The 27,523-nt window shown below is 35.1% G+C and overlaps 2 protein-coding genes across 7 annotated transcripts; both read left to right on the forward strand.

Annotated features, from left to right (window-relative positions):
* The first annotated feature begins 7,483 nt into the window (after positions 1 to 7,483).
* Positions 7,484 to 10,472, forward strand: LOC133805717 (uncharacterized). The gene is made up of 9 exons (XM_062243879.1): positions 7,484 to 7,829; positions 7,938 to 8,225; positions 8,338 to 8,531; positions 8,578 to 8,769; positions 8,875 to 9,129; positions 9,294 to 9,518; positions 9,589 to 9,655; positions 9,767 to 10,095; positions 10,137 to 10,472. Exons 1-9 carry the CDS (start codon positions 7,484 to 7,486, stop codon positions 10,470 to 10,472), a joined length of 2,232 nt encoding a protein of 743 aa, XP_062099863.1.
* A 2,538-nt stretch (positions 10,473 to 13,010) lies between these two features.
* LOC133807282 (uncharacterized) lies at positions 13,011 to 23,656 on the forward strand. Of its 6 annotated transcripts, none has more exons than XM_062245507.1 (20): positions 13,012 to 14,714; positions 15,837 to 15,943; positions 16,036 to 16,353; positions 16,448 to 16,531; positions 16,661 to 16,751; positions 16,827 to 17,056; positions 17,872 to 17,926; positions 19,283 to 19,424; positions 19,615 to 19,733; positions 19,802 to 20,050; positions 20,140 to 20,387; positions 20,457 to 20,687; positions 20,763 to 20,984; positions 21,081 to 21,134; positions 21,267 to 21,332; positions 21,426 to 21,569; positions 21,706 to 21,759; positions 21,845 to 21,904; positions 22,296 to 22,694; positions 22,775 to 23,656. In XM_062245507.1, the coding sequence occupies exons 1-20, from the start codon at positions 13,403 to 13,405 to the stop codon at positions 22,937 to 22,939; spliced, it is 4,350 nt and encodes a 1,449-aa protein (XP_062101491.1). In that variant the 5' UTR covers positions 13,012 to 13,402; the 3' UTR covers positions 22,940 to 23,656. The 6 variants fall into 6 exon arrangements, with proteins under 6 accessions (XP_062101496.1, XP_062101491.1, XP_062101492.1 ...); XM_062245508.1 differs by having other exon boundaries at positions 19,286 to 19,424; XM_062245509.1 differs by having other exon boundaries at positions 13,013 to 14,714; positions 16,827 to 17,047.
* Positions 23,657 to 27,523: the final 3,867 nt, after the last annotated feature.

Below are 27,523 nucleotides of genomic sequence, written 5' to 3' on the forward strand. Positions count from 1 at the left end.
TGGGCATGCTAGATATGCATTTGGAATCTATATTTACTGTTCATGCATATGTTTAAGTTTTCCTGCTGAGTCTTGGCTCACAGGTGCTATGTGGTGCAAATAAAGGCAAGGGAAAGCTGGACCAACCATGAGTTGGAGAGCTTCAATGGCGATGTGTACATATGCGACTGCCCAACCACCACGACCAGGGTTATCTTGGAGGAACTAGGGTTGTATCCCTTATTTTTCCGCTTAGATTGACTGGTTGTAACTTTTGAACTGTAGTATACCTTTTTAAACATCTTTTTATGTTATCTTTGGATCCCATGTATGAACGCAAGTATCTTTAATGAAAAGTCAACATTTTCCTTTGGCCAAAAAATTTAACCTAACAATTGTCACTAACCTTAGTTACACGTTTATAACCAAGGGACTTGATTAGCAAGTCTGGCACTATTTAAAGTACACAGTGTAACGGTCCTGGATTAGTAGGACATTACAGGTTCTACCTCTCCATTTGCAAATAAAGCTCTAACTCTCGTGTTGTTGCTTTTAAGTTTATGTTGTGTTCTATTTTAGTTGTCTTAATGTTGTTGTTATGCATATTACTGTAGAGTCCAAGAACTTTACTTAGCTAAGTTAGATAGTAGTATTATAGTAAAAATAGTATTATCTTTATGACTGTGGATTTTTGGTTCAGACCGTGATTTATTTGGACACTCATAGTAGTACTTGTAGATTTTCTTAGTTTAACCTATAATTTAAGAATATTAATTTTACCTAAGGTTTGATTAATATGACTGATATTGAGGATAATATTTATTATACTATAAGATTTAAATAAGAACCAATAGAATTTTAAGCACATGTTATGTATGGGTGATTAAGGATTAAGTATTTTGAGGATTAAATTTAATAAGGGTAAAATTTGAATGCTCTAAGGTCAGTCAGCAGCTTTGAAAACGTTTAAGGGCTTAGTCAAGGATGTTTACTCAATTCAAATTAAGCTAAAAATGTGTAATTTCATGTTTAAATAATCAGCGTATGCCGATATATAGCAGCTATAGGGGGCGATATATCGCAGCACGAAGATACGAAAAACACGAAACGTTGCACGATTGCCTCGGGCATACTGGCCCAGGCGATATATCGCCTACAGGGGGCGATATATCGCCCCTCTCAGCATATTTTGAAAGTTTTCAAAAACGTTCTCCATTCAAACCTTCAACCTCTTGATGAGTCCAACATCTTTTTGAACGAGTCTTCAGCCTCTGCTGAACGATAATTCAAATTATTTTCACTTAAAAAGCCATTATTTTTATTCAAGTTAAATTAAGATCCTTTCATTCCTAAACTCTATAAATAAGACCTAGTACCCAACCATTATTCATCTTTTACTCTAAGTTCAGAGGCTGCAAGTTGCTAGGTGAGTGTGAGAGTGTAAACACTTGGGTTGGGAATCATAAGCTTGATCATCATAAGCTTATCAAACACTTGGGAAGTAAGGTTTTATAGCATTTCGGTTCAAGGTTTAGATTGGTCTTACAAGTCTTCAAGGTATTACCACACTCTAGTTCATTGGTATTATTTTATTTAAGTTCTCATAGTCTTCTACTCAGCCTTCTAACCTTAATCTTTATTTTGGTTAGGAAATCTAAGAACTTGCACATAAGTTTTTGGTAAGTATTTTCTCAATGGTTTAGTCCTTCCATTCCTTTCATTTCTCTTCTTCACTATACTCACTCTTTTTCAAATGGTTCTTAGGAGTGTTCCAAAGTCCCAACTCTGTCCTCTTATCCCGGTAATTTTGGTAAGGAAAATAGGATAGAATTCATATGTTATATGTTTTATATGTTATCTTATGTTTTTATGCTATGAAATGTGTTATGTTATGTATGTTTGTAGGCTTGGGCATATGACCCATATGACTAACAAGCCCCAAATGGATTATGGGCATATGACCTGCTTAGCTAGTAGGACCCCACTAATCTAATGGGCATATGACTTGTTTAGTCTATGGGACCCTAAGTAATAATGGCCATTATAGTATGTGTATGATATAAGTGTTATGTTATGTTTTTATGTTTCTTATGAAATTTATGTATATGAACTATGTGTTAGATTTTTCCTTGCTGGGCATTAGGCTCATTCCTTTTTGTTTATATGTGTAGGAAAATAGACTTAGTGGTGGGTAAGGTTCTTGGAAGCTTGGAGAATGTGTATTGAGGCGGAATGGATTCAAGAGCCGAGCGTTACGATTCGAGGATGTAGTCTTGTTTTTTTTTTATGGTTTTACATGTATTTTTCCGCACTTATTATGTAATCCCTTTTTATTTTAAATTATGTTATGTTTTGGTTTTAAAACAATGGGATCCCATATCCTAACCTAAATTTTATGTAAGTTTAACTCTTATTTTTTACAAGTTTCTTAATGAAGTTATGGTATTTTCACTTGTAAGTTTTATTAAGGATTAGTATGTATAGTTTTCGTTAATGTTCCAAAAGTCTAGATTAGTTGGGTCATTACAATTACATTTGTGTTGTTTACTAATTTTTTACTTTTTGATATTGCTTAATTGTTGTTTTTATTTCAGCATATCAATATCATTTTTATATTGTAAATATATATATTTACATTGTTTAGTTGCTTTCAACTTTTAAGTTTGTTTTATTTCTTTTTGAAGATTACAAATAATAAAAAGGTTGATCATACGATTCAAGCAATAATTTTTTTTCTTTTTAGATGGGATGAGTAAACTTGTTGTTGAAGATGCATTGCCCATTCTCTCTCTTTTTTCATTTCTTGTGCCCAACACCTCTCTCTCCATCTCTTTCTTTCATTCCTTCTTCTTCTTCTTTTTCAAAATTTTAAGACAATGTTGCATTGTTGTTGATTTTGTGTTGATCTTGTGTTGATTGTACAGGTTGTATGCTACGATCATTGACAACAACGTCAACACAACATGCCAACAACCCGACAACAACAATGTTTTAAATTGAAATTAAAAAATACTCTCCTTGTTCTCATTATACTACCCAAAATTTTAATTCAGTGTTTTGCCTTCCAGATTTTCGAAAATAACCAGAAAGCAACCAGGCACCAACAAAATTTGATGAATAAATTAGACCATCAACAAATTTTTACTCGATTTGAATGGTTCTACAAATTTAAATTAGTCGATTATAAGTTGTTTAGAAGATTTTGGTGATTTAATTTTCGGGTTTCATTTTTTACTAATTTTTTGGTTTCAATTTTGCGAATTGAATGTTATTTTTTGGTTGTTGCCTTAAGGTTTTTTGAGGTTCTGATAACTCTACAAAATAGAGTTATTTTACCATATTTTATATGTTAATTGTTGCTTAATTCTTGAGTTTTTAATTAACTTATTAAGTTTTTAAGTAATTTTTAATTTATTAGTCTTACTGTAGTTTTCTAGATTTTTATATGTTTTTATAGATATTTTATTGTTTTATGTTATAGTTTAATTATTTAAAATTAATATTGTTAAGTTAGGAGTAAAAATATGCAATTTTGAGCTTAAATGTTTAAATTAAATTAAGTTTTAATTAATATCTTCAATGAATTAATATGATTTATTTTATAGTTGAAAATATTTTATTTTGATTTAATTTATGTTTATTTTGTAAGGAGTAAGTTGTATTTTTTTTTTTGGGTTTTGAAAAGTAAAGAAAAGAAAGAAAAAAGTGGCAAATTTCAAAGAAAATGGCATTCACTCCACCAGGCCCGCTAGCCATTTCCCAGGCCCAACGCCTGGCCCTCTTCTTTGCTGCTCCTCAGCCATTGCCACAGCCCAGCCGACCCAACATCAATCACCCAGCCAGCCGAAGACTACCCCAACCTTCCAGCAGCAAGTCGTACGCCTGCTATCCACCTCACCAGTTCCTCCATTCAGCCTTCACTCAGCAGCAACAAGTCCCTCAGATGCCACCTTCAGCAGCCCACCACTTCGGCCCACGTTCATTTCCTCAGCTGCCAGCCATTCGGCCCAGTAACCAAGCTCAACCGAAACCACCTACCACCCCATCCCAAGACACGGCACAGCCGCCTACCCAGCCACCAACAATCATCTTGAGCCCACAATGTCCCCTATGTCCAAAATGTTAACTTTTTACCCATTTTTCTACACATTTTTCACCACAACATCATCATTACACTCTATAATTTACCTCTACTTACCATATTTATTTTATTTAATTAATCTAATCAATTTAATTAATTTAAATTGATTATTTTAATAATCTCATTTTGGCTATAAATATGGAATTTCAAGACCATTTTTGGGTGCTTAATTTTGGGTCACCATCTTCTTTTCTCTCATTTTCTCTCCACCATTCTCTCTTTCATTTTGGGTATTTCAAGAGCATTTTCAAGTATGTATTTCATTTTTTTTGTAATTTCTACTCTAGTTATGTGCTTCTAATCTTTTTCATAAGATTATTAAGATCATGATGAAGCAACTTGTAACTAGGTAATATTTATGTTGTATGTTGATTTCCCTTGTAATGCAACAAAGTTTATGGAGTTTTCTTCTTCATATTTGTCTTTCATCTTTAATATCTCATATTTTGAATTGTTAGATAATATGCACTTTGTTCTTCATTTTGCAAAAACATAATATTATTTGTGTAAGATGTGTCATTAAATTGTACACATCCATGCTTAGAATAAAAATATTATGTTTTGACTTACAAATAATGTTATTTGATTTTTTTTTTTTCATTAGGTTGATTCACATTAAATACTTTGAAATTATAATTTTTTGAAAAGTGAAGAAAAATCCTATCTTTTTAGAAGTAATTTGTGCTTAAAATTATAAATCTATTTGGAAAATGATAGTTTGAATTATTTTAACTATCACTAAAACTTGGGAATCAATATACTAATAAATATTATTAAACTTACATTTTGTGGATTCTAGTATCTTAATAATCTTTTCTTTTAACACTTATTTTCAAATTATTATTGGTTTATTTTTATTCTCTTAAATAGCTTTATTTTTCAATCTTTTATTTTATTTAGAATTTATTACTTTTGATTTAAAATAGTTTTCTTTTTTATTTTAGACAACTCTTTTGGGTTCGATCTCGTGCTTACACGAACATTATATTCCATATACGATTCGTGCGCTTGCGAGTATAAATTTTTAAAACATACCCGTTTTGGGTCCATCAGGTTCTTTGCCATGGGTGATCAGCGAAGGAGAAACTCCTTATTCACCACCAGCCGATTTTTGTTATTTTATTTTTGGGTTTCGGTTGCTTACCCATTTTTGTCCGATCAATTCTGAGATTGAATGGTGGTTTTTAGTTTTTTGCATGTAGATTTTGTTGTTGTTCTGTCATATCCAGATTGTCGGCAACTATGGTGTTTTGATGTTGTTGTGTGATCGACGTCGTGGAATGCAAGAGAAGGAGAAGCATATTCCGCCTGGGAGAGAGTGGTGAAAAACTTCAAGAGCAAACCATATTTATGTAAATAAAAGTTTGGTGCCGTATAAAAGTTGTTTTCTCCGTGTGATAGTAAAATTGTTATTTTTTATTAGTTTTTTGTTATAACAGAAATTTTCCCATATTTAAAATGGTGTGAGTATCAACATTTCATTTCTTTTTGTTCTCATCCATTTTAATTAATTAATTATTACGTAATATATAGTTTTAGTAATTAACTTAAATATCCTCATTAAATAGTAAAAAATAATAAAAATTTATTTTCTATCCCACCTTCAAAATATTCAATATATTATTTATATATTAATTAGCTTATTATTTTTAATTAAAAAATTTACATACTTTAATTATAATTTTTTAAAAGCATGAATTCAACATTTTGATTTTAATGATATGATTTTTTTTTAATTTTAAATTATTTATGTTAATAATTTGTTCTTATTTTGAGTTAAAAATTGCAATTAAGTTTTTTTATTTAAAAAAAGACTGTTATTTTTTAGTTAGGAGTGTTAAAGATATTTTAATTTTTATAAATAATAAATTATAAAGGTAGGAAAATAAAAATAAATTAATCACTAACGAGCAATTTTGTTGCACCCACATTCATTCAATAAAATCACATAATAAATTCAAGCATTGAAAACTAATAATAAATGCTGCCCTTCTTATTATAAACAATGCAATATGGTACCCAGTCAAAAGAAAACATACTTTAGAATCTTTAATACATAAAATAATGCAAAATAAAGAAAAATTATTAATCTCTTATTTAAAATAAATAAAAACTAATAAAACTCGTGTGTTCCTTTTGACCACCATCAGCTATATGATCCTCACTGACACACACACTGCTGGTTGGAATCAACTTGCACTCATCAATCTAACGTTCTACCTGGTTTTATCTGCACATATAAAACATAAGGAGTGAGCTTCTAAGCCCAGTAAGGAAATACATACTGTTATCCCCATTTCCTGGAAGGGCTTTGGGCCTTCGCCCTGGCCCACGATCAGAGGACCGACTCGGAATTTGGGCCTGGCCCAAGGTCCCTTGGTTTGAATATCACCCAAGGGGACTGGTACGGATAGGGACTCTAGACTGGGCCCGTTTGGAGGGGTCTGGGACGTTCCTCTGGATTCATCTTCAGCTTGAACGGTCCCGGCGATATCCAGAGCGCCCGGACCGTCGCGGCCTACACATTCCTGTCCCGGAGCCTGGTATGGTTCGGGCCCGAGGTAAATGGAGCGGGCCAAAGGTAAATAGACCTGGGTCACCTCCTCCCCAATTGGAGGGTCAGGCGTCCAGGATCCTGAAACCGCCTCATTTCGCGTGGGCATTGTCCCCCACTTTTCGCCTGCAGAAAAGGTCGCCTCGGGATTGCCCACTGGTGTGTCAAGACTGCGCAGCCAAGTACTCTGACCGGTCTTGTCTCCTGAATCAGCCTCGTGACTCGAAGTGGTCAGAGCCAAAGCGCCGTTTTGTCGAGCGAAGGCTTGTGTCTCAGGTCAACCAATTGGGCCTTAGTTGGTCTGAATTTTGTGTATTGTATACCTTTTTGTATTGGGCCTCCACTAGAAAGGCCCCTTGTACCCATTTCTTTGATGGGCCCGGGACGGATCCGGCCCAGACCCGAGGTTCCCCTCAGCTTATAAATATAAGCTGTAGAACAACGTACCAAAGGGGGGAAAAAAGAAAAGAAAAGGTAGAAACTCTGTTGAGATATAGTTAGAAAACTCCATTGTAAAAGCTTCTTATAGCTCTAATATACAGACTCGTGGACTAAGGCTAGTTAATGTCCCAACCACGTAAAAACCTCGTGTCGATCTTCTACTTTCATTATTAGTATCAGTAAATATATCGTTCATTAATATAGTTGCCGAAAATCTCGGTTAACACTTATATATATATATATCTACAACCTTCTCTCAAATCAAAGCCTACCCATATATTCCTAGACCGTATATATATATATATAAATCCTAGCCTACAGACCATATACCCCACCCACGATCTTAGCCACCACCGATTATCCTACTTATGGCCGATGATGGAAAAACCGATCCTCACTCTCCCTATTATCTTGGGTCCATGGATCAACCTGGAAATATGATCACTCATGTGATCCTCTCTAATGACAATTATATTGCATGGGCACGTGCAATTAAGTTGTCCTTGAAAGCTCGCCGAAAGTTTGTATTTGTTGATGGGACTATCACAAAACCGGTGGAGAAGAAAAAGCAACTCGATTGGGAAACTGTTAATTCTATGCTTGTCTCATGGATCACGCGGACTCTTGATCCAAAATTGGCGGCCTCCATTCCTTTTCATGATGAAGCCAAACGTCTTTGGGATTATCTTGAGAAGCATTTTTGCGTGGCCAATGGTCCTTGAATTCAACAATTGAGGGCCGATATTACCAACTATAAGCAAACTCATACTATGTCTATTGATGATTATTATACTCGTTTGATGGGTTTGTATGATCAATTAGATCGTCTCAAGCCTCTTCATGCATGTGAGTGTGGGCATTGCACTTGTGATGTTGCTGGTCGATTCGTTGCTGATAGGGAGGAAGAAAAACTTCATCAATTTCTCATTGGTATCGATGATGAGTTATATGCCACGGTCTGTTCAAATTTATTATCCACTTCTCCTCCACCGGATCTGGATTGTGTTTATCAAGCATGTCTTCAGGAGGAACGTTCTAGGGGTATTGCTCATGTTAAAGCTGATAAAGAAGACATTCATGCATTTGCACTCCAAACCGCTCGGCCTAAAGGTCGCTTTGAACGTCCAAATAAGTCTAAATTATATTGCTCTATTTGTAAACGGTTGGGTCATGATGAGAACACATGTGTTCAAGACACATGGATATCCTGATTGGTGGGAAGATAGAAACCATGGAGCCAAGGGGACTACACGGTCCAATGTCGCGCCACCACCAGTAGCCCCACCGGCTGCCCCACGTGGACGTCCCAAATTGGTGGCTACCAATGTCGTGGCTGCCCCTCATGTCGCTACTGGTGGCACCGACCCTCCAGGGTCTTCCCGTGGCACTTCTTTGGATGATTTGAAACCGGAGCAGGTTCGAGATTTTATTAAATATGATTTCTAATCGCCAACATGATCAGATGATGGGTGAGTCTTCTTCTTTATCCTGGATTATTGATAATGGTGCTTCTCACCACATTACTGGCACTGAATCCTGTTTGATCGGTGTTCATAATATTGCGCCATGCTCTGTTGGGTTACCTGATGGCGTACATGCAGTTGCTACTAAGGCTGGTCGTGTTTTGTTGGCTGATGGGTTGATACTTGAGCATGTTTTATTTGTTCCCCAGTTACATTGCAATTTAATCTCAGTGTCACAATTAATTGATGATTCTAAATGTTTTTTACGATTCACTGATGCTTTATGTGCTATACAGGACCTACGCTCGGGGAGTCTGATTGGAGCCGGTGAACGTAAGGATGGACTCTATTACTTTCAGCGGATTCCTACAGTGTGTGTGGTAACAGTTCCAAAGATTTCAGATTTTGAGTTGTGGCATCGTCGTCTGGGGCATCCGTCTGATAGATTCATCAAGTTAGTTCCTGCTATTTCTTTCAGTACTTCCAGAAATAAATTGAATAAAGCATGTGATGTTTGTCCTCAAGCAAAACAAAAACGTGGTAGTTTTCCTGTTAGTGATAGTAAAGCAAGTCAGATACCCTCTTCGTGTGGAACACATTATTTTTTGACTTTGGTTGATGATTTTTCAAGAGCTGTTTGGGTGTATTTATTGCGTTCAAAAACAGAAGTTTATCAAGTTTTATTTTTTATTTTTTTGCTATGATTGCTCGTCAGTGTGAAACAAATGTCAAAATAGTACGGAGTGATAATGGTACGGAGTTTAAATGTATGTTGGATTACTTTGATGCTAATGGAATTATTTTTCAAACATCTTGTGTTGGGACTCCTCAACAAAATGGTTGTGTGGAACACAAACATCAACATATTCTTAATGTGGGTCGTGCTTTGATGTTTCAACGCAATCTTCCTATTACTTGGAGAATGTGTGCTTGGTGTCGTGTATCTTATTAACAGAACTCCCTCTGGTTTGCTTCACAATAAAACTCCATTTGAAATTCTGTTTGACCAGGCACCTGATTTTTATGAACTTAAAGTTTTTGGTTGTTTAGCTTTTGCCTACAACCAAAAGGCCAAAGGTAATAAATTTTCCTCCTCGGAGTATGAAGTGTGTTTTTATTGGTTATCCACATGGAAAGAAGGGTTGGAAGCTGTATGATCTTCAAACAGGTGACACTTTGTCTCACGAGATGTGAAGTTTCATGAAAATGAATTTCCTTATGCGACTGTTATTGCTTCTTCCTCGTCGCCACCTGATTCTCATGTGGGGATTGATGTTGATTTTTTGGATGACTTGGAGTCTGTTTTGATTGATGAACAAGCAACCCCTGCGATTGGGCATGATTCTGTGATTGATCCCACTCTGCCTCCTGCGATTGTGCCTCCACATCTTCCACATATGTCTTGGGCTGCAGATTGCGAGACAAGCGTCCCTCTGTTCTTCTTCGTGATTTTGTTACCCACACTGTACAATCTTCGAGTTCTTCTGCGTGTTCATCGCCTTCTCCCAGCTCCTCATGTACTTCTTATCCTATAACACATTATGTGAATTGAAATAAGTTTTCTCCACGACACCGAGTTTTTCTTGCAGCCATCACTACATGCATTGAACCTCGTTCTTTTAAAGAAGCTATGCAAGATGAAGGTTGGCATGAGGCTATGCAAAAAGAGATTGCTGCTTTAGAAGCTAATGGAACCTGGGAAATGACAGTCTTACCTCCACATAAAAAGGCTCTTGGTTCTAAATGGGTATACAAAATCAAATATCATGCTGATGGGCAGGTTGAGTGTCTTAAGGCTCGACTCATTGTTTTTGGCAATCGTCAGCTTGAGGGGGTTGATTATAATGAAACTTTTGCTCCTGTAGCAAAAATGGTCACTGTTCGTACCTCTTAGCAGTTGCCCCAGTCAAGAATTGGGCCTTACATCAGATGGATGTTCATAATGCTTTTCTGCATGGTGATCTTGATGAAGAAGTTTATATGAAACTTCCTCCTGGTTTCAATGTTCGCACTCCTGGTTTGGTTTGTCGCCTCAAGAAGTCCTTGTATGGTTTACGACAAGCTCCGCGATGTTAGTTTGCTAAGTTAGCTGCTTCTTTGAAGGCCTATGGTTTCCTTGAGTCCTATTTAGATTATTCTTTGTTTTATCTACATTAGGGGTCGATCCAACTTAATGTCCTTGTATATGCTGATGATCTAATTATTTATGGTAATGATGCTTCCACTGTTGATCGTTTCAAGGCCTATTTGCATGAGTGTTTTCATATGAAAGATTTGGGTGTCCAGAAGTATTTCCTTGGCATTGAGGTAGCTCGGAGTTCAAAGGGCATTTTTCTATGCCAACGCAAATGCACTATTGATATTATTTCCGAAGCTGGCTTGTTGGGGGCTCGCCCCGCTGGTTTTCCCATCGAGCATAATCACAATTTGTCTCTAGCCAAAGGTCCTTTGCTTGCTGATCCGGACAGGTATAGACGACTTATGGGTCATCTCATTTACTTATCTTTCACACATCCTGACTTGGTTTATACAGTTCATATCTTGGCTAAGTTTATGCAACACCCTCGTCAAGATCATTGGGATGCGACGCTTTGTACAGTTCATTACTTAAAGGGGTGTCCGAGTCAAGGACTTCTTCTTTGCACTGATTGCGAGCTATCTCTGACAGGTTGGTGTGATTCTGATTGGGCCACTTGCCCTTTGACTCGTCGGTCTCTTATTGGTTGGATTGTGTTTCTTGGTTCTTCCCCGATTTCTTGGAAGACCTAGAAACAACATACGGTTTCTCGGTCTTCTGCTAAGGCCGAGTATCGTTCTATGACGGCTGTCACTTCGGAGTTAAAGTGGCTCAAAGCCTTGCTTGCAAGTCTGGGCGTCACACATTCGCTCGCCATGCGCTTATCTGTGATAGTCAATCAACCTTATACATTGCTCAGAATCTTGTCTTTCATGAGCGCACGAAGCATATTGAAGTTGATTGTCATTATGTTCGTGATGCCATTCGTGATGGCATTATTTCTACCACCCATGTTTCCACTGATGATCAACTTGCCGACATCTTCACCAAAGCTTTAGGCAAGTTTTTGTATCTACTTTGCAAGTCAAGCATTTGTGATCTCCATGCTCTAACTTGAGGGGGGTATTAGGAAATAATGTATATGGGCTAATTTTGTATATGTTTAATATGGGCTTAGGCCCTAATCTTATTACATTAGATTGTATATATTACCCTAAGGGTGAATTAATCAAATTAAGGAAAACCTATTATCTTAATTTTGTTAGTAGGTCTATGCCCCACAGAATACTTCGCCATATCAAAGACGGGTAATTACATTCCCTAGAATCCAAAAAACTGTGATTTTAGAAATATCTAGCTTTCAACACTTGCGCAATAAGAGACGATGATGGATTCATTGGTATACACCATGCTTGTTTAGCCAACAATACTTAATTATATTGAATACACTTTCTAAAACCTAAACCTCCCACCCTTTTTGGTATACAAATCTTATGCCAAGCCCGCCAATGAATTTTCCTTTTGGATTGAGAAACTCCCCACCAATAGCGTGCCAAAAATCCCTCTATCTCATTGCATATTCTTTATGAATTCTCAAGCATGGCAATAAAAACTTATTTTAAGTACTCCATATATGACAAAATATAAATAAGTTTTCATAATTATTATTCAACATTTATTTTCCTCTCAAAAATATATTTTTATTATTTTTAAATAAATTGTCATATATTAAAATAAATTAGATGAGTACTTTTAAATATAATATACAACAGAACTAAAGTGGGTTAATTTTTTTAATTAGTTTGTAAAAATTAGGATATACATATATTTCAAAATAATTAGAAGGTAGAGGACAGACTTAATTTTTTTTATTTTTTATTGAATTAATTTCAGTTTTACCTTTTTTTTTCTTCTCAAATACGTGATTAGCTTATGTGCTTTGTTAAATGACAATTCGGATCTTATGTTTTACAAAATTGATCAAAATAGTACTTTATATATAATTTTGGTCAAAAAAATTTCAAATATAATTTTTTATTATTAAGAATTGATCTTATAATTGAAAATATTTTAATTAAAATTGAGTGTAGAATACTATTTTAATCTATTTTATAAAACACATAATCTAAATTGTCATTTAACCAAACATAAACAACTATAAAGTATTCACCAAAAATAATATTTTCCTAATTTTATTTTTCTCACGAGGACATACAAATCTTACAATAAAGATGTCATAACAGTTAAATACGGAAAGTGAAACTATTTCATTGCGACATAAAATTTAACTACGCGTGTAAGATACGTGAGGGTCTACAATACTGATGGTATTGCGTCACCACACTCAATATAAGACCACGTATAAAAATATCTCTCTTTAAGACCAAACCGCCCCCACCCCCCCTGCAAGAAACGGGAATTTCTCTTCTCTTTTTCTAATAGTTTATTTTCCTTTATTTATTTTCGTTAATTTCTCTCTCTAAATTTATTTCTTTCTCTCTCTAACATTCTCTTATCAAAAGTGAAATCGAAGCTGCGAGAAAAAAAAAAAATAGAAAAAAAGAAAAAAGGAAAACAGATCGGAGTAATACGAACCAGAATATAACTGAAACCCTAACCCTAGCCGCAGTTTTATCCACTTCTGACCTCACCCGCTCGCGCCAGATTGAAGACGAGTCTTGGAATAGAGGGTTTCTTGTTCATGGAAAGCTGCATGCGAGGAGGAATTGAGGCTCAGGTCGATCTGAATTGGGATTAGGAATCACTAGGTTTTCGACTATGGATTGTTTGTGTGGTTATTGTCGGTGATGACCGGAGGGAGATGTCACCGGCGGAAGAAGATGATGGGCAGGGGTGCGGTCGGAGGTTGTGGCACCGAGGAGAGGCCTTGTCCAGTGTCTAGGGTTCCGGTGAAGATTCCGGCGACTCTACCGGAGGTTGCAGAGAAGACGGTGTCGTCAGTTAGTGTCGATTTCTTTTCGCAAGCTAAGAAATCTTTGTGTTTGCGCTCTCCGTTTGATAGTTCCGATGAGGCTTTGGTATCGACTGTGCCCACCTTGCCGAGTGGGTTGGCTAGATTTTTGTCTAGGCAGTCAGATAGTCGGAAACGGCACAAGAAGTCTCATTCGGGTGCGGAGAAGAAGAAGTCTTCTCGGCCCAGTGAAAAATCCAAAATCTCTAACATTTGGGTTGAAACTGAAGAGTACTTCAGGGACTTGACAATGTCGGATATAGACGCGTTGTCCGAGGTGTCTCTGTTTAGTACTTCAGCTACTCGCAAGTATTTCTTGATTCCGGGTTTGGGAAATGCTAGGGGAGCACATGCAGGTTGTTGCAGTGAAGAGAAGGTGAAGTTCAGCAATGAAAATGGGAATTTCCAAGATGAGAATGTAAATTCTGGACATGCAAATGAGGTCGTTATAGAAAACGCTACTGGTGAAAAGGAAAATGAGATTGTGAAAGAGGAGGTAAAAGTAGAGGACGACGAGCAGTCTATGGACATTGATGGTGTGGAAGATGCTGATATGGCCCAGAAAACAAGTTCTTCCGTTTCAGAACCGTCTCGCGGTCTTGAATGGCTTTTAGGTTCGAGGAATAAGATTTGTTTGACTACGGAGCGTCCTTCGAAGAAACGAAAGCTTCTAGGGGGTGATGCAGGGTTGGAGAAAGTTTTGGTAGCTTCTTCTTGTGATGGGAATACATCCTTATGCCATTTTTGCTCCACTGATGATTCGGGGAAAGAATTGAACCGGTTGGTATCCTGTAGTTCTTGTCAGGTTTCTGTTCATCGGAAGTGTTATGGCGTACAAGAGGATGTAGACTCATCATGGCTGTGTTCATGGTGTAAACAGACGACTGATAGTAAGGATTCAACAAAGCCATGTGTCCTTTGCCCGAAGCAGGGTGGTGCTTTGAAACCTGCTCATAAAAGTGTTAAGAATGAAGAATCCGTGGATTTTGCTCATTTGTTTTGCTCTCAGTGGATGCCCGATGTTTATGTTGAGGACTTAGTGAAGATGGAGCCGATTATGAATATTGAAGCAATAAAAGAAACTCACAAAAAGCTAGTGTGTAACATATGCAAGGTGAAGTGGGGCGCTTGCGTTCGGTGCAGTCACGGTATGTTCTGTTGTTTCAGTATCTTATGCCATTCTGTATTTCACTTTTGGCCGATAGATATAAAGAAGTTAATATTGGAGTGTTCGCTTAAGTTTGTTCTCAAACGTTTGATTTCCTGGGAAACCCGCTCAAATTTCCTTACAATACCATTAGCGATGAGTGTATTACCATGCTTTGGTCTGAGCTCCACTTATATCTATTTACGACTTTCAGATGAACTGTTATACGTTTTCTTTGATCCGATGTTTTGATAAAAGTAGAAAGCTGGTTTTGTAGTAATTTGTGACTAGATGGTTAGCTTTTTTTTTTTAAAATCTATGTTTAGCTATTTTTTTCCTTGTGAAATGGATGACGGATGACCATATGGGATTTTAATAGAGAAGCTCTCTCTCTCTCATATATGGATATATATACATATATAATAAATTTGACAGAGAAGTTCAATGAATTGGCATGTCTATGTGTTATTTTAAAATTTTATTCTTCCAAGACAGTAAATTGCATCCTTTCTGATTATGGTTTTTTTCTTTTTGGTCATTCATTCTTCTCGTTCTATAGATGAATTTACACACTCATCTGCCAGTACGTTAGACTTTATCTTACTGGCGATCTATTTTTACACTTATCAGTTGTGCCTAATATATTGATTAGGGAGTTTGATGAGATAACATAGCTTAAGACTAGAGTTATTTGCTTGGCTGGACAATTAATAGGACGAAATGTTAGCTCGTCGTTCCAGTAGACGATGCATGAGTTGACATTGATCTTGTTGGATAGGTTATTGGTTTTTTAATTTCAGAGTTTTTCTTGCTCTGACTAGGCGGTAATGGTTGCTAATATCCCCACTGTTTTTGCTCAATAATTACTATGTACCTAGTAATTGTTGAAGCTCTTCCCTGCAAGTATATAATGTTGTATTAATTATCATTTTCCTTTTACTGAGATATAAAGTGACGGGACATGTGGTTTGGCAGCTCATTTTTGCATCTTCCATAATGCCTTTATTGTCTCACATTTTGCAGTGGCTAGTGTTTCTTGTACTAGTTTTTTTTTAGCTTACTTGTTCTGGTAATGTTGGAATATTGACGGTCTTCACTTCCTGATAATAATTTCCCATACTAGTTTCTTTTCTTTTTGGTTCAGGAAGTTGCAGGACTTCTTTTCATCCTCTATGTGCAAGGGAGGCTAGTCACAGAATGGAAGTTTGGGGAAAACATGGTTGTGATAATGTAAGTCCTGTTTTTCTTATAGATTTATGTTACTGCTGCGTTTTATCAGGATTGTAATGGAAAAACATTTATCCTTTTTTGAACTTATGTAGGTTGAGTTAAGGGCTTTTTGTTCAAAGCACTCGGAAGTACTGGATAAAAGCATTACCTATCGGTCAGCAAACCCTTCTGTAGTTTCTGGAAGTAATTCTGATTCCATGGACCATCTTTCTGAGAAGGAAAATGTTAGCCATAGAAATGGAGAAAATACTGCAGTCCAATTAGAAGTGCCTGACATCATTTCTGACAGGCGTGATGGTGAATCTCAAGGGTGGAATGATTCACAGCCACCTAATGATCTGGGGACCCTTGAATGGGGCAGTGATGATGTTAATGTATCCAACTCAAATTTTATATTAATTTTGAAGAAGGTGCATTATGGTTTCATAAGCAGCCAGTATTATTCAATTTACATTTTGTTTGAACTTAACTTGTTCAAAGTCTTGACATTTTCCAATTACGCAGTTGGTTGATCGCGGGAGAATAAATGTGGAAGACGTAGCATCTGAAATTGGCATCTCATCAGATTCTCTGTCTGCCTCGCTTGCTGTAATGCCAAAAGATTATGTTCCTATTAATAACATGTTTGTTTAAGTAATATATGTGGGTATGGTATCTGTGCTAAGTCTAGCTTTTGTTGAAAATTTACGTTATTATCATTTGAAATTCTTTCTGCAGGGTGATACTGTAGTCCCTGATGTGCAGTGTAAAATACTTAAATGGTTTAAAAGCAATGTGCACTTATCTAGTCTACATAAAAATTTGAAAGGTAAAATACGATTGACAGTTTCTTTCAAAGCTGAGTGTGAAGCTTTAGATGATTCTAATGCTGTATCCATTTCAGAATCTGATGTTGCGGATCCTGTAGCTGTTAAATCAGTACCCCCACGACGTAGAACCAAAGGCAATATTAGGATTTTAAATGATCCCAAAATGTCAAAACAGTCATCTCAGGAGATTTTTATTGACAAAGAGTCAATAGTGAACGAGGTCAAGGCAGATCTACCAATTGGCAAAGAACCTGAGAAATCAAGCGAAGTATCCATTCTCCATACTGTTGAAAAGGTACTATTGGTATGAGGATTTCTGCCATTACTGTTGAACTTAAATTTTTTTTCTCTTTCTATGTGAATTTGTTTAACTTATCCATGAAAAATTTATGTTGCAGTCATCTTAGAAATTTTACAATTTATGTATTTTCTTTTCGCATACCTGTTTCTAGACCTGATATTATGCATGATTATGCGAACCACTCTTGTAGCCAAAGATCTTTTGCACTTTATATTGTTATTATTGGGTTGCCTGCCCTTCCATTTTTTCTGTGGTGCTTGGTGTTATCTAAGACATCTTACTCTATCTAGATTCATTATTTGGGTTACTACACTAGCTTATAATGGTTGTATTAATTAATGATAGATATTTGTATGTGTATGTATATATTCCTATACAATATGTTTCCTAATAATATTGGACAAACTCTCAGGTGTCTTGATGGTTGAATTGTCAGTTTTTTTTTTGGATTTGTGTAGGTGAATCATGTTTTTATATGTATGGTCAAGATTGTCTAGTAAGGTAAATAAGCCATGGATGTGAGAATGGGGCTGAATGGTCAAAGGGGTTTAATTTTTAATTTTTTTTTGGTTAAGTTGGTAGTGTAAGTTGAAAATAGGTGGATCAAGAGTGATTGCTTTGTTAATTCTTGTCATGGTAGCACAGACTCATGTCACCTGTTTACGTTTGGATGGTGATGAAATAATTATATGTATAAATATTTCTATTTTTGGAAATCTGATGTTTAGATTGCACAGTTTGGTTTTTTAGGGCACTCCAGTTTTTTTCTACATGCATTAATTCCACTAGTACATTATGTTACTCTTTTATATATGCAGAACTTGACTGATCCTGGAGGGGTTCAACTTTCTACATCAATGTGCTTAAATGAAGGTATGCTTTTTTGATTCATCTTTCTGGTTTTCTTTGCGATGTTTGGATGTCATTTTGTGGAAATATTTCTTATTTTCCATTTTAATAGTATTCATCAGAAAGGAAAGGAAGCAAAATGCTCGTGCATACCAGCCAGTTAGTTTCATCAGTTTAATTTCTGAATTGAAAATTTGATAGTGTAATGAAAGCATGATTTTACAATAGCCCCTGAATGCAAACCTGTCCTTTAAAAGAATGCCATCTTCTTTATTTTTGGTAGATCTTTTACTTGTTGAGGCACTTTTTGGGTATTAAATGTTTGGATGATTGTTTATTTCTTTGGAACCTTGTGGTAATAAAATAAATGAATAGAGTATTGTTGTCATTTCTGCATGGCTGCAATTGTATTTTAGTAAATGTAATTATATGGTCAAATTATTGGTAGAGCAGAGAGGAACTTAATGTTAATAATATGATTAATAAGTTTTGGCATGTTTCATAGTAATTTGTCATTGTAACCATGAATTTGAGGTTGAGAATTTCACGTTGATAGAAGGGAAATTAATCATGGGGTGTGGTGTTTGTGTGCTTAGATAGGAGTTGGTAGGAGGTAGGCTTTTAAATGTGGAAGTTCAGTTTAAGATAAAGAGTGATGTACTGATGTTGCTCAGGCTCTACATGGTTGGCTTCTGTGTTGAAGGTGTTGGTTGTCTGGCTGATGAAGGTTTAGGGATAGTCTGTAAGTTAAGGTCACAGTACAAATGTTTACTGGTGTTTCTTGAAGTGGTTAGCTTGCCTTTTCTGCAATTTGCATCTTAACATTATGGTTTTACTATTCAGGCAACAATTAGTCTCTTGGTCCGTTGGCCTTAATCTCTGTGATTGATTGGAAAAGGATTTTTAATCCTAGTCCTATTTGTATGGGGTTAATTACCCAAACTGATGGTCTGAGATTTACTAATCCTGTTCCCCCTCCAAACTACCTCTCTTCAATTTTAAACTCCAATACTAGTAGACTTCACCTTTAACCTTTTTTTTTTCTTTTTCTATTCATATCTGATACTTATAGTATACTATTATAAAATTATTGTTATTTTTTAAATAATCTTAAACCAGTCCAATGCTTCAGTAAAATCAATATAGTATTAATACTAATCTAATCTAATTTAAGTAGAATCAATATAGTATGAATAGTAATCCAATTTAATTCAATTCATTCTAATAATCATATTCAATCCCGTGCAACAAATGTGGTCTTAGGGCACTAGATAGCAATCTTTCATAGTTAAGCTAAAGTGCTAGAGTGTTTGTGCTGTTTATAATTATCTTCATGACACTGTTCTATTTCTTCTGTTTACCAAATTAGTGTATGTTTAGCAGGCAGCCCAGTTGAACGTTCAAACTGCAACTCTCAACAAAGTGGTCAAGCAGAGGATGTTTCTATTCCTCAGGATTCTTCGGTGAATGCAGATGAAAATCCACCTTGTTCAGTTGCAGATTTAGCTGTTCCTAGTCTCCTGTAAGTTCTGGACCTTCTTGATGATACTTTTGTTCTTGTAATCTATTAACAGCATGTTACATTAAATGTTTGGAGTTTGAGGAACCCTGCTTATATTGCTTTGAGTTGCAGGGCATTTTTGTTATATTTTGTGTTACTTTATTATTCATTCTTATTTTGTTTTTGTGAATTTTTTATTTATATAATGCAGAAAAACTGAAGCAGAGGCCTTTCATAGTTTCTATATGCATCCAGATATTTGCAAGAAACTACTGCAGATGCAGAGTAAGGTGGATGTAAAGACAGCTGCGACATTTGAGTTTAATGATGGTAACAAGCCTTTTTGTTGTTTTTATGTTGATATTGTGGATGACTCTAACAGGTCTTAGAGTTTACAGGTTCCAAAGATGGGGATATATCTCGTTTTGAGGTGCCCACTAACACCAGCGACTGTTGTATTCACCCAACTAAATATCCAAGGTGCGAAGAGAAGACTTGTAAAGCTGATGGAGTGACTTTAGAAGAGTTAGTTTTGGCTAGGAAAATGGGAATTCTGGATCTTTCTCCCAAAGATGAAGTGGAGGGGGAAATCATTTATTATCAGAGCAGGTTGCTGAGTAATGCAGTTGCAAGAGAGCGCTTTACTGGTCTCTGCACTATTCTCGCAGCTTCTGGTTCACATTTGTGTTTTGTTTTGTGTTGATACCTATGGAATTTTTATGTTTACATTTTGCAGATAATTTAAAATTTAATGTTGCCAAGAGTCTGCCACGGGATGTTGATCTGGCTAGTATGAACAGATGGGATGATGTCCTTGTTACCCAGTATCTTTATGAGCTTAGGGAGGCAAAGAAGCAAGGGAGAAAGGAGAGAAGGCACAAGGAGGCACAAGCTGTGCTAGCAGCTGCAACTGCTGCTGCTGCCGCTTCTTCTAGGTCCTCTTCATTTAGGAAAGATGCCTTTGAGGAAACTACTCATCAAGAGGTTTCTAACTTCTTCAAATCTGAATAATTATTCTCTTTGTAAATTATTTATTGACAGTTTACTTTGCAGAACATGATGAAGTTGAATACGACCAGTGTGAGGTTTGGAGGTGGTTCTCAGCTGATCCCACGGGCAAAAGAGACTCTTCAAAGAGTGGCTGCCCCTAGGATTTCGCTAGAGAAGCAAACTGATTTTGCACAGTCACTTATAGATTTCTCTAAAGAACACCCTAGATCATGTGACATCTGCAGACGTTCTGAGACAATATTAAATCCTATCCTAGTCTGTTGTAGTTGCAAGGTTTGTTTGCCCTTATTATTGTTCATTTGTAAATTCATTTATCAATTTTAGTTTAAAAGTTTCCCTTTTATACAGGTTGCAGTTCACCTGGATTGCTATCGTAGTGTTAAGGAATCTACTGGTCCATGGTACTGTGAGTTATGTGAAGAATTATCATCATCCAGAAGTTCTGGAGCTCCAGCTGTCAACTTCTGGGAGAAACCTTATTTTGTTGCTGAATGTGGGTTGTGCGGTGGCACAACTGGCGCTTTTAGGAAATCCTCTAATGGTCAATGGGTCCATGCTTTCTGTGCTGAGGTTAAATTTATAATTTCTTCTATATCTTATGAACATGTCATCTTTCATTTTAAATTTTGTAGGATGAAGCTTACTTATGTGTTTGTCTCTTTCTAGTGGGTCTTTGAGTCAAGATTCAAAAGAGGACAAGTAAATTCGGTTGAAGAAATGGTATGGTTACACATTTAATTGTTAATAGACAGTCATGTTGCTGTAGATAAAATAGTTTGTCTCATAGAAAACAGTTTATAAAATAGTTTGTGGCTAGGAACCAGTACTTATTATAGCCTTGTTTTTAACCAGGAGACTGTGTCAAAGGCAGTGGACTTGTGCCTTATCTGCCGTCGCAAATATGGTGTTTGCATTAAGGTCTGAATTTTTTACTTCAGTGTATTTCTCTCATGAACTAAAAGTATTTCTTCTATCAAGATAGCTAATTGCTAAATACTTTCTGTTCTGCAGTGCAATTATGGCCATTGTCAGGCAACATTTCATCCATCCTGTGCCAGAAGTGCCGGTTTTCACATGAACATAGTAAAGACCTCTGGTGGAAAGCAGCAGCACAAGGCTTACTGTGAAAAGCATAGCTTGGAGCAAAGGGCTAAGGTTGAAATTTTAGTATATATACAGTGCAACCACTTGTGGTTTATGATTTCATGTATTATTTTATGCCTTTCTCTTAAATGATGCCTGGTGGATTATGATTTATTTTTCCTAATTTCTAGCTTCTTAATGTGTACAGGCTGAAACACAAAGACACGGAATTGAGGAGTTAAAGCGTTTTAAGCAAGTTAGGGTACGAGTTATTTAAAATATAATCTTACCCTAATTTGGTTATTTGTAATTACCTAATTAAGTATGTGCATTAATGCTTTTTACAGGTTGAGCTAGAGAGGTTACGTCTTCTTTGTGACAGGATCATCAAACGTGAAAAATTAAAGGTATTGCTTGATTTAAACAAAAAAAAATTACCTGGAGGTATTCAATGTGTATTTGATAGGTGTTAAGTATATAGTTTGCCACAAACGGCATCAATATTAAAAAGAGGATAATGAATTCTCTCGAAGACAAGCCATAACACCAGTGAAAAAGAAAAAGAAAAGACAGACCTGAAGCTGTCAAATAGAAACAATTGAATAGAGAGGTAATTCTTTGAACTTCATAGCCACCAAAGCCCAGAGAGAAGCTAGAATTGTCACCTCATGGCTAATAGCATCAGTAGCATCTACCTTTTATGCTGTTGGTTCAGTAACTTGTCTTTGGATAGAATTAGAATAGCACATGTATTACAGAAACATGTGAGTTGATATATGTGTTCTAATTTATGTGCAGCGGGATCTGGTTTTTAGCTCACATGAGATACTTTCTGTGAAAAGAGATCATGTGGCTCGTTCTTTGCTTGTTCAAAGTCCCTCCTTTCTTCACGATGTCAGTTCAGAATCCGTTACAACATCTCTTAAGGGCAACACAGATGGTTATAAATCATGCAGTGAAGCAATTCAACGTTCAGATGACATAACCGTGGACAGCACAATTTCTGTCAAGCACCGAAGTAAAGTGTCTGGTACCATGGATGACCAAAGGACGGAAGATGACTGCACCACATCTCATAATCATCTTACCCGGAACCATATGGAGAGGCCACAATTTTCAGGAAAACAGATTCCTCATAGACCTTCCGTCGCCAGTAATCTCGTAGATGATGGAGGATGGAGGTCAAAGTTGAAAAAGGTACTATGAATTGTCATAAAAAATTGTGTTGTTTACTGTCAAATTTACTAGATTTTTCTTAATTTATTTCTAAATCACAGCAAGAGACATTTGGGAAAGAGCTGGTAATGACATCAGATCAAGCGAATGTGAAAAACATGCGCTTACCTAAAGGTTATGCATATGTTCCTGCTGATTGTCTTTCAAATGAGAAGCAGATCAATCAGGACTCCTGCTCTGGTGAACCATTAGAACCTGGTGGGTAGCAAGAGATATGAGGTTGGTTTTGATTTTGCACCAAGGATAAAAAAATCCAAATCCTTCCTGGTTCCCGGATGTGTATTTCCCATGCATTTTCTTTTTTGTCAAGCTGAACGGAGGCTCCTGAAACTGCAATGCTTGTCTGATTAATGAGGGGACCGCTGGGTTAGGTTTTTTGCCATTGCAGCATCCCTGTGAAACGGAAAGATGTCATCATATTGTAAGTTTAGCAGGGAGGTTGTTGCAGCATTGTTGTATATTCGTGATGAGAGATTAATTGTACAGTGGGAGTGGGTGGAGGAGGGGGCCTATTATTCCATTTATATTTGTTAGAAAGTCAATGTTTCTTTCTGTATGTTGTTAATGTTGTCCTTTTAGAAGGATCAAAAGCGAAGCTCATCTCATCTCCAGCCCAGATCTGGTTGTAACATTGCACAAGAAGATCAAGGGATCAATCACCTACTGTGCCTGTGCCTGTGCCTGCTCTGTAAAGTTAGTGTATATATATTCTTACAGCAACAGTCTCATCTTTAGGAAATTAGTTTCGCTCAATTGGATTGGAGCGATGAAATTATTTCTAACCAGATTGTTCTCTTTATTTTTTTTCAGTTTATTCATTCTATATATTTTGCTATCTTCTATAGGGCATGTAGCAACTAAAATAGTTGGAAGGAAATGGTTTCGCATTGTTAATAATAATTTTAGATATCGGGGTTGGAGTAGTGTGTATTGTAACTGTGGATATAGTTGGTACGAGTAAAATGAAGTTTTACATGGCGCCGAAAGAATTGAACACCAGCTTTAGTATTTTAAATCCAATGCTCATGTTAATATGATCATATGCCGATTTTTTTAACTCTTTAGAAGCACTACCGCTTAGCTTTTTATACGTAAAGAATTTTGTTTTCAATTTAACGACCTTTAGAGCAATGCAACTAGTACGCATTTAATTAACATCAGCATCAAGGTAGAACTGATATTGATTTTATTACAATATTTTTTAAGATTTCAGATTTTACAAACAAAAATAATAATATAGGAACATACATAATTACTTACAATAATTAAATTATCACTTATAAATATTTGAATTCTATAACAAAAATATGAATGGGAATTGACGATTTCGATTGGAATTTCTCTTAAGAGCAGAGATTAATGGAATGAATAGTAATGAATGAGGCATGATGCGGTCGAGTACAGGCATGGCCGCACGGGTGTAGTAGCATCAACAGTAGATCACATTAGAACAACGAGTGGAGTAATAGGCTTCGGGTGTTCTCAAAGGTAAGAGGAATTTGAAGATGAGGAGTTGGAAGTTTGGGTCTTTAGAGGTAATGGGAAGAAGATGAGAGAATATGAGTTGCTTTTAGTATTTTAGATAAAAATAAATTAGATATGCAGGAAACATAAAATGTGTTTTTTTTTAAAAAAATCAAATATATATTTGAATTTGAATTTTATTTTTGAAAACAAGCTATTGGTTTTTTGTGTTTTTGAAATCATAAAATTGTTTTTAAATATCAAACAAATCAGTCCTTAAAGCTTTTAGTGATTTTATTATGTTTCAGGGTATTCTTGTCTAGTTGAAAAAAATAATGTTTTGAATAAAAATTATAATATCAATATGAAAGTTATATTGACACTACATAAATGTATAAATATACTCCAAATTAATACGATACATTACATAAATAAAAAAAATATTTATTTATTTATAACTACAACCCATATATTTTCAATGATAGATTTGAATTGTATACTCTATTTATATAAAAATAAAAAATAAAAAAATTATGCACCTCATTTATTATAAATTATAATTTGTAAATAATGGGTGCCATGGTGCGAAGACATTGCTAGAAAAACTTAAAGATCAACAATGCGCACTTAATAAAAGTACTAAAATATTGACGTTGTTTTTCGTCAACAATAAATTAGAGAGAAACTGTATTAGAAATGTACTAGAGGTAATAAAAAATGGTGAAAAGACAATAAGGTTATAATTGTTCAACCCAAAAAAAGTAGCTTACGTTCACTGAGGAATATTATTGATATTCTGTTTATTGATATTCACTAGAGGTAATAAAAAATGGTGAAAAGACAATAAGGTTATAATTGTTCAACCCAAAAAAGGTAGCTTACGTTCATTGAGGAATATTATTGATATTCTGTTTAATACAAATTTTGACGGCGTTTCTGCATGTAACAAATAGTTCCCCCACCACTCTCATGACCTCCCGGGCTATTTATATTTCCCTCAAATCAGGAATTTAGTTACCTAATTTAATATAACTGTTATACCAAAATTTAGCATGGTGACGTGGAGAATGATGCGGCAAAAATATACAATGTAGATTGGATCTAGTTGGGCACCTTGCCATTTCACTCAAGGTGGCCCTTGCCCACCTCACTCAATGAGGCCCTCGTGTTAGAGATAATAATATTGTTCCAATGAAAATAAGAAAAACAAAGTCTAAATCTAGACAAAAGATACAAACAACAAGATGATTGATTAAATAAAGTTACAACTCTATTGCAAATATACAATTAAACTAGAAGATGTAGAACAAAAGATGTTGATAGAAAATACAACTCTATAGCAAAAAAATACAAATAAATATGTAAAGAAGAAGAAGGAAGATGAAACAAAAGTAATAGAAGAAATAAGATAAGAACAAAAAATAATGTAGAAAAGTTCTCTCATTCTCACAATCAAAGTGAAGAGCATTAATGATCACCAACTTGAACAATGATTACAACATTTGTCCAAAAGCTTATTTCCCCCTATCTCAAGCACTAAGGGAACTCCCACAAAAGAAAATAGTTCTTTGGAATAAACAAGCTTCTTTGGTGTATTTCTAGTCGAGTGCTCTAGTGGATAGAAATGATGTGTCTTAAAAATGAGCATTAAACTCCTATTTATAGAGTTTTGAGACACCATTTGAATTTCAAATTCCACCAACCCCTTGGCTATTACAATTGTTTAATTGGATGTTTATGGAATTAAAATGAATGCTTGGGAGTTACTTGGGGTGTTGGATTCTAGGAATTTGCATGTTTGTTTGATAATATGTAAATTGCATGAAAATAAATAAAGATCATACAATAAGTATTTCCAACAATTGACCTCAGAGACATAGATTGCTAGTTTATTTTCATGAATGAACATGTATGAAATTTATTGATATGTTAGGTATTAATTGGATGGTACATGTTATTGGTGTATGTGTTATGTTTTCTTATGTAAATTTAGCAATAATTTGGTTGTTTTTGGCTTGTTTTGGATTAAAAAACTGCACAGATTTTAAAAAAAAAAATTGGACTGATTTTGCAGGGTACGTGCTGGGCACGCATGCTGTACGGACGTCCGTACGGCGTCGGTGCCGGAAGCCGCGTCGGCATTTTTTCGCAAAAAAAAAAAATTAAATTGAATATTTTGTGGAGTTAGGTTTAAAATATTTAAAATTGATTGTCTGATTATTTTAGATATTTTAGCTTTTTAAAATATTTTGAATTGGTTATCTGATAATCGTGATATTTTTTTATTTTGTTATAAATAAAATATTAAAATTAGTTATCTAATTATTCAATATATTTTTATTGTTTAAAATATTTATAATTAGTTATCAGATAATTCTAGATATTTTAAATTTGGTTGAAAAATATTTTGATATTTTAAAATTAGTTAAAATATTTAAAAATAAAATATCTTGTCATTCCTAACAACTTAACAACCCTTGTTAAATTAATTATTTGAAATTGAATTTTGTTTGATAAATTCTATTTTAATTAATTTAATATTTTGTAACTTGTTTAATTAATTATATTGAATTTTGTCTGATGAATTCTATGTTAATTAATTATGGTATTTTGCAAAATAGTATATTGTTGTGGTATATTTGCATAATTTAATAATACATGCTTATAGAGTAACATGTTAAGCCCATCCAATTATTAACATATCAAGCATCATTATTAAGTTAATTTTTGCATTTGGGCTTTAAATATAAGTATAATGATGGCCCAATTTTTGTGTTTAAAAAACGTGGGAAAACTCAAATAAAACTTTCATAAAATGTTATGTTTTATTTGGGCCCAATTGAACATGTAAAGTTTAAATTCCTCTCTTGTGGGTGGTTCCACTTGTGAAGACCCATTTTCTTTGTATTACTAGGTTGTGCCTAATCAATTGAATAACAATTAATAAAATAAATGTTCAAATTCCTGTCTTTTTGAGCTTTGTGTGGAAGTTAGGGAGCCTTAGTAGTGGGTCTGACATACTGATTCCAACTCTCCTCCATGCAAGCTCGAATTGTTAAGGCCCATTTACCTAAGTTGGACTTAATTGTATTAGGTTATTCTTTTTAGTTGGACCTAATAATTGATTAGAAATAGATTAATTCTATTTTTTGAATTAACTTTCAATGGTAATTTTATAATTAATGGAAAAAATTATAAACTATGGTTTATTAATTATTTTAATAATTTGGAAAACCTAAGTTGATATTTTTTTAAAAAGAATAAAATACTAAAATATTTAATAATGAGTTTTAAAAATTTGAATTCGATCTCCACCGTTAGTTTAA

The sequence above is a fragment of the Humulus lupulus genome, chromosome X, assembly GCF_963169125.1.
Source record: "Humulus lupulus chromosome X, drHumLupu1.1, whole genome shotgun sequence".
Classification (NCBI taxonomy): Eukaryota; Viridiplantae; Streptophyta; class Magnoliopsida; order Rosales; family Cannabaceae; genus Humulus; species Humulus lupulus.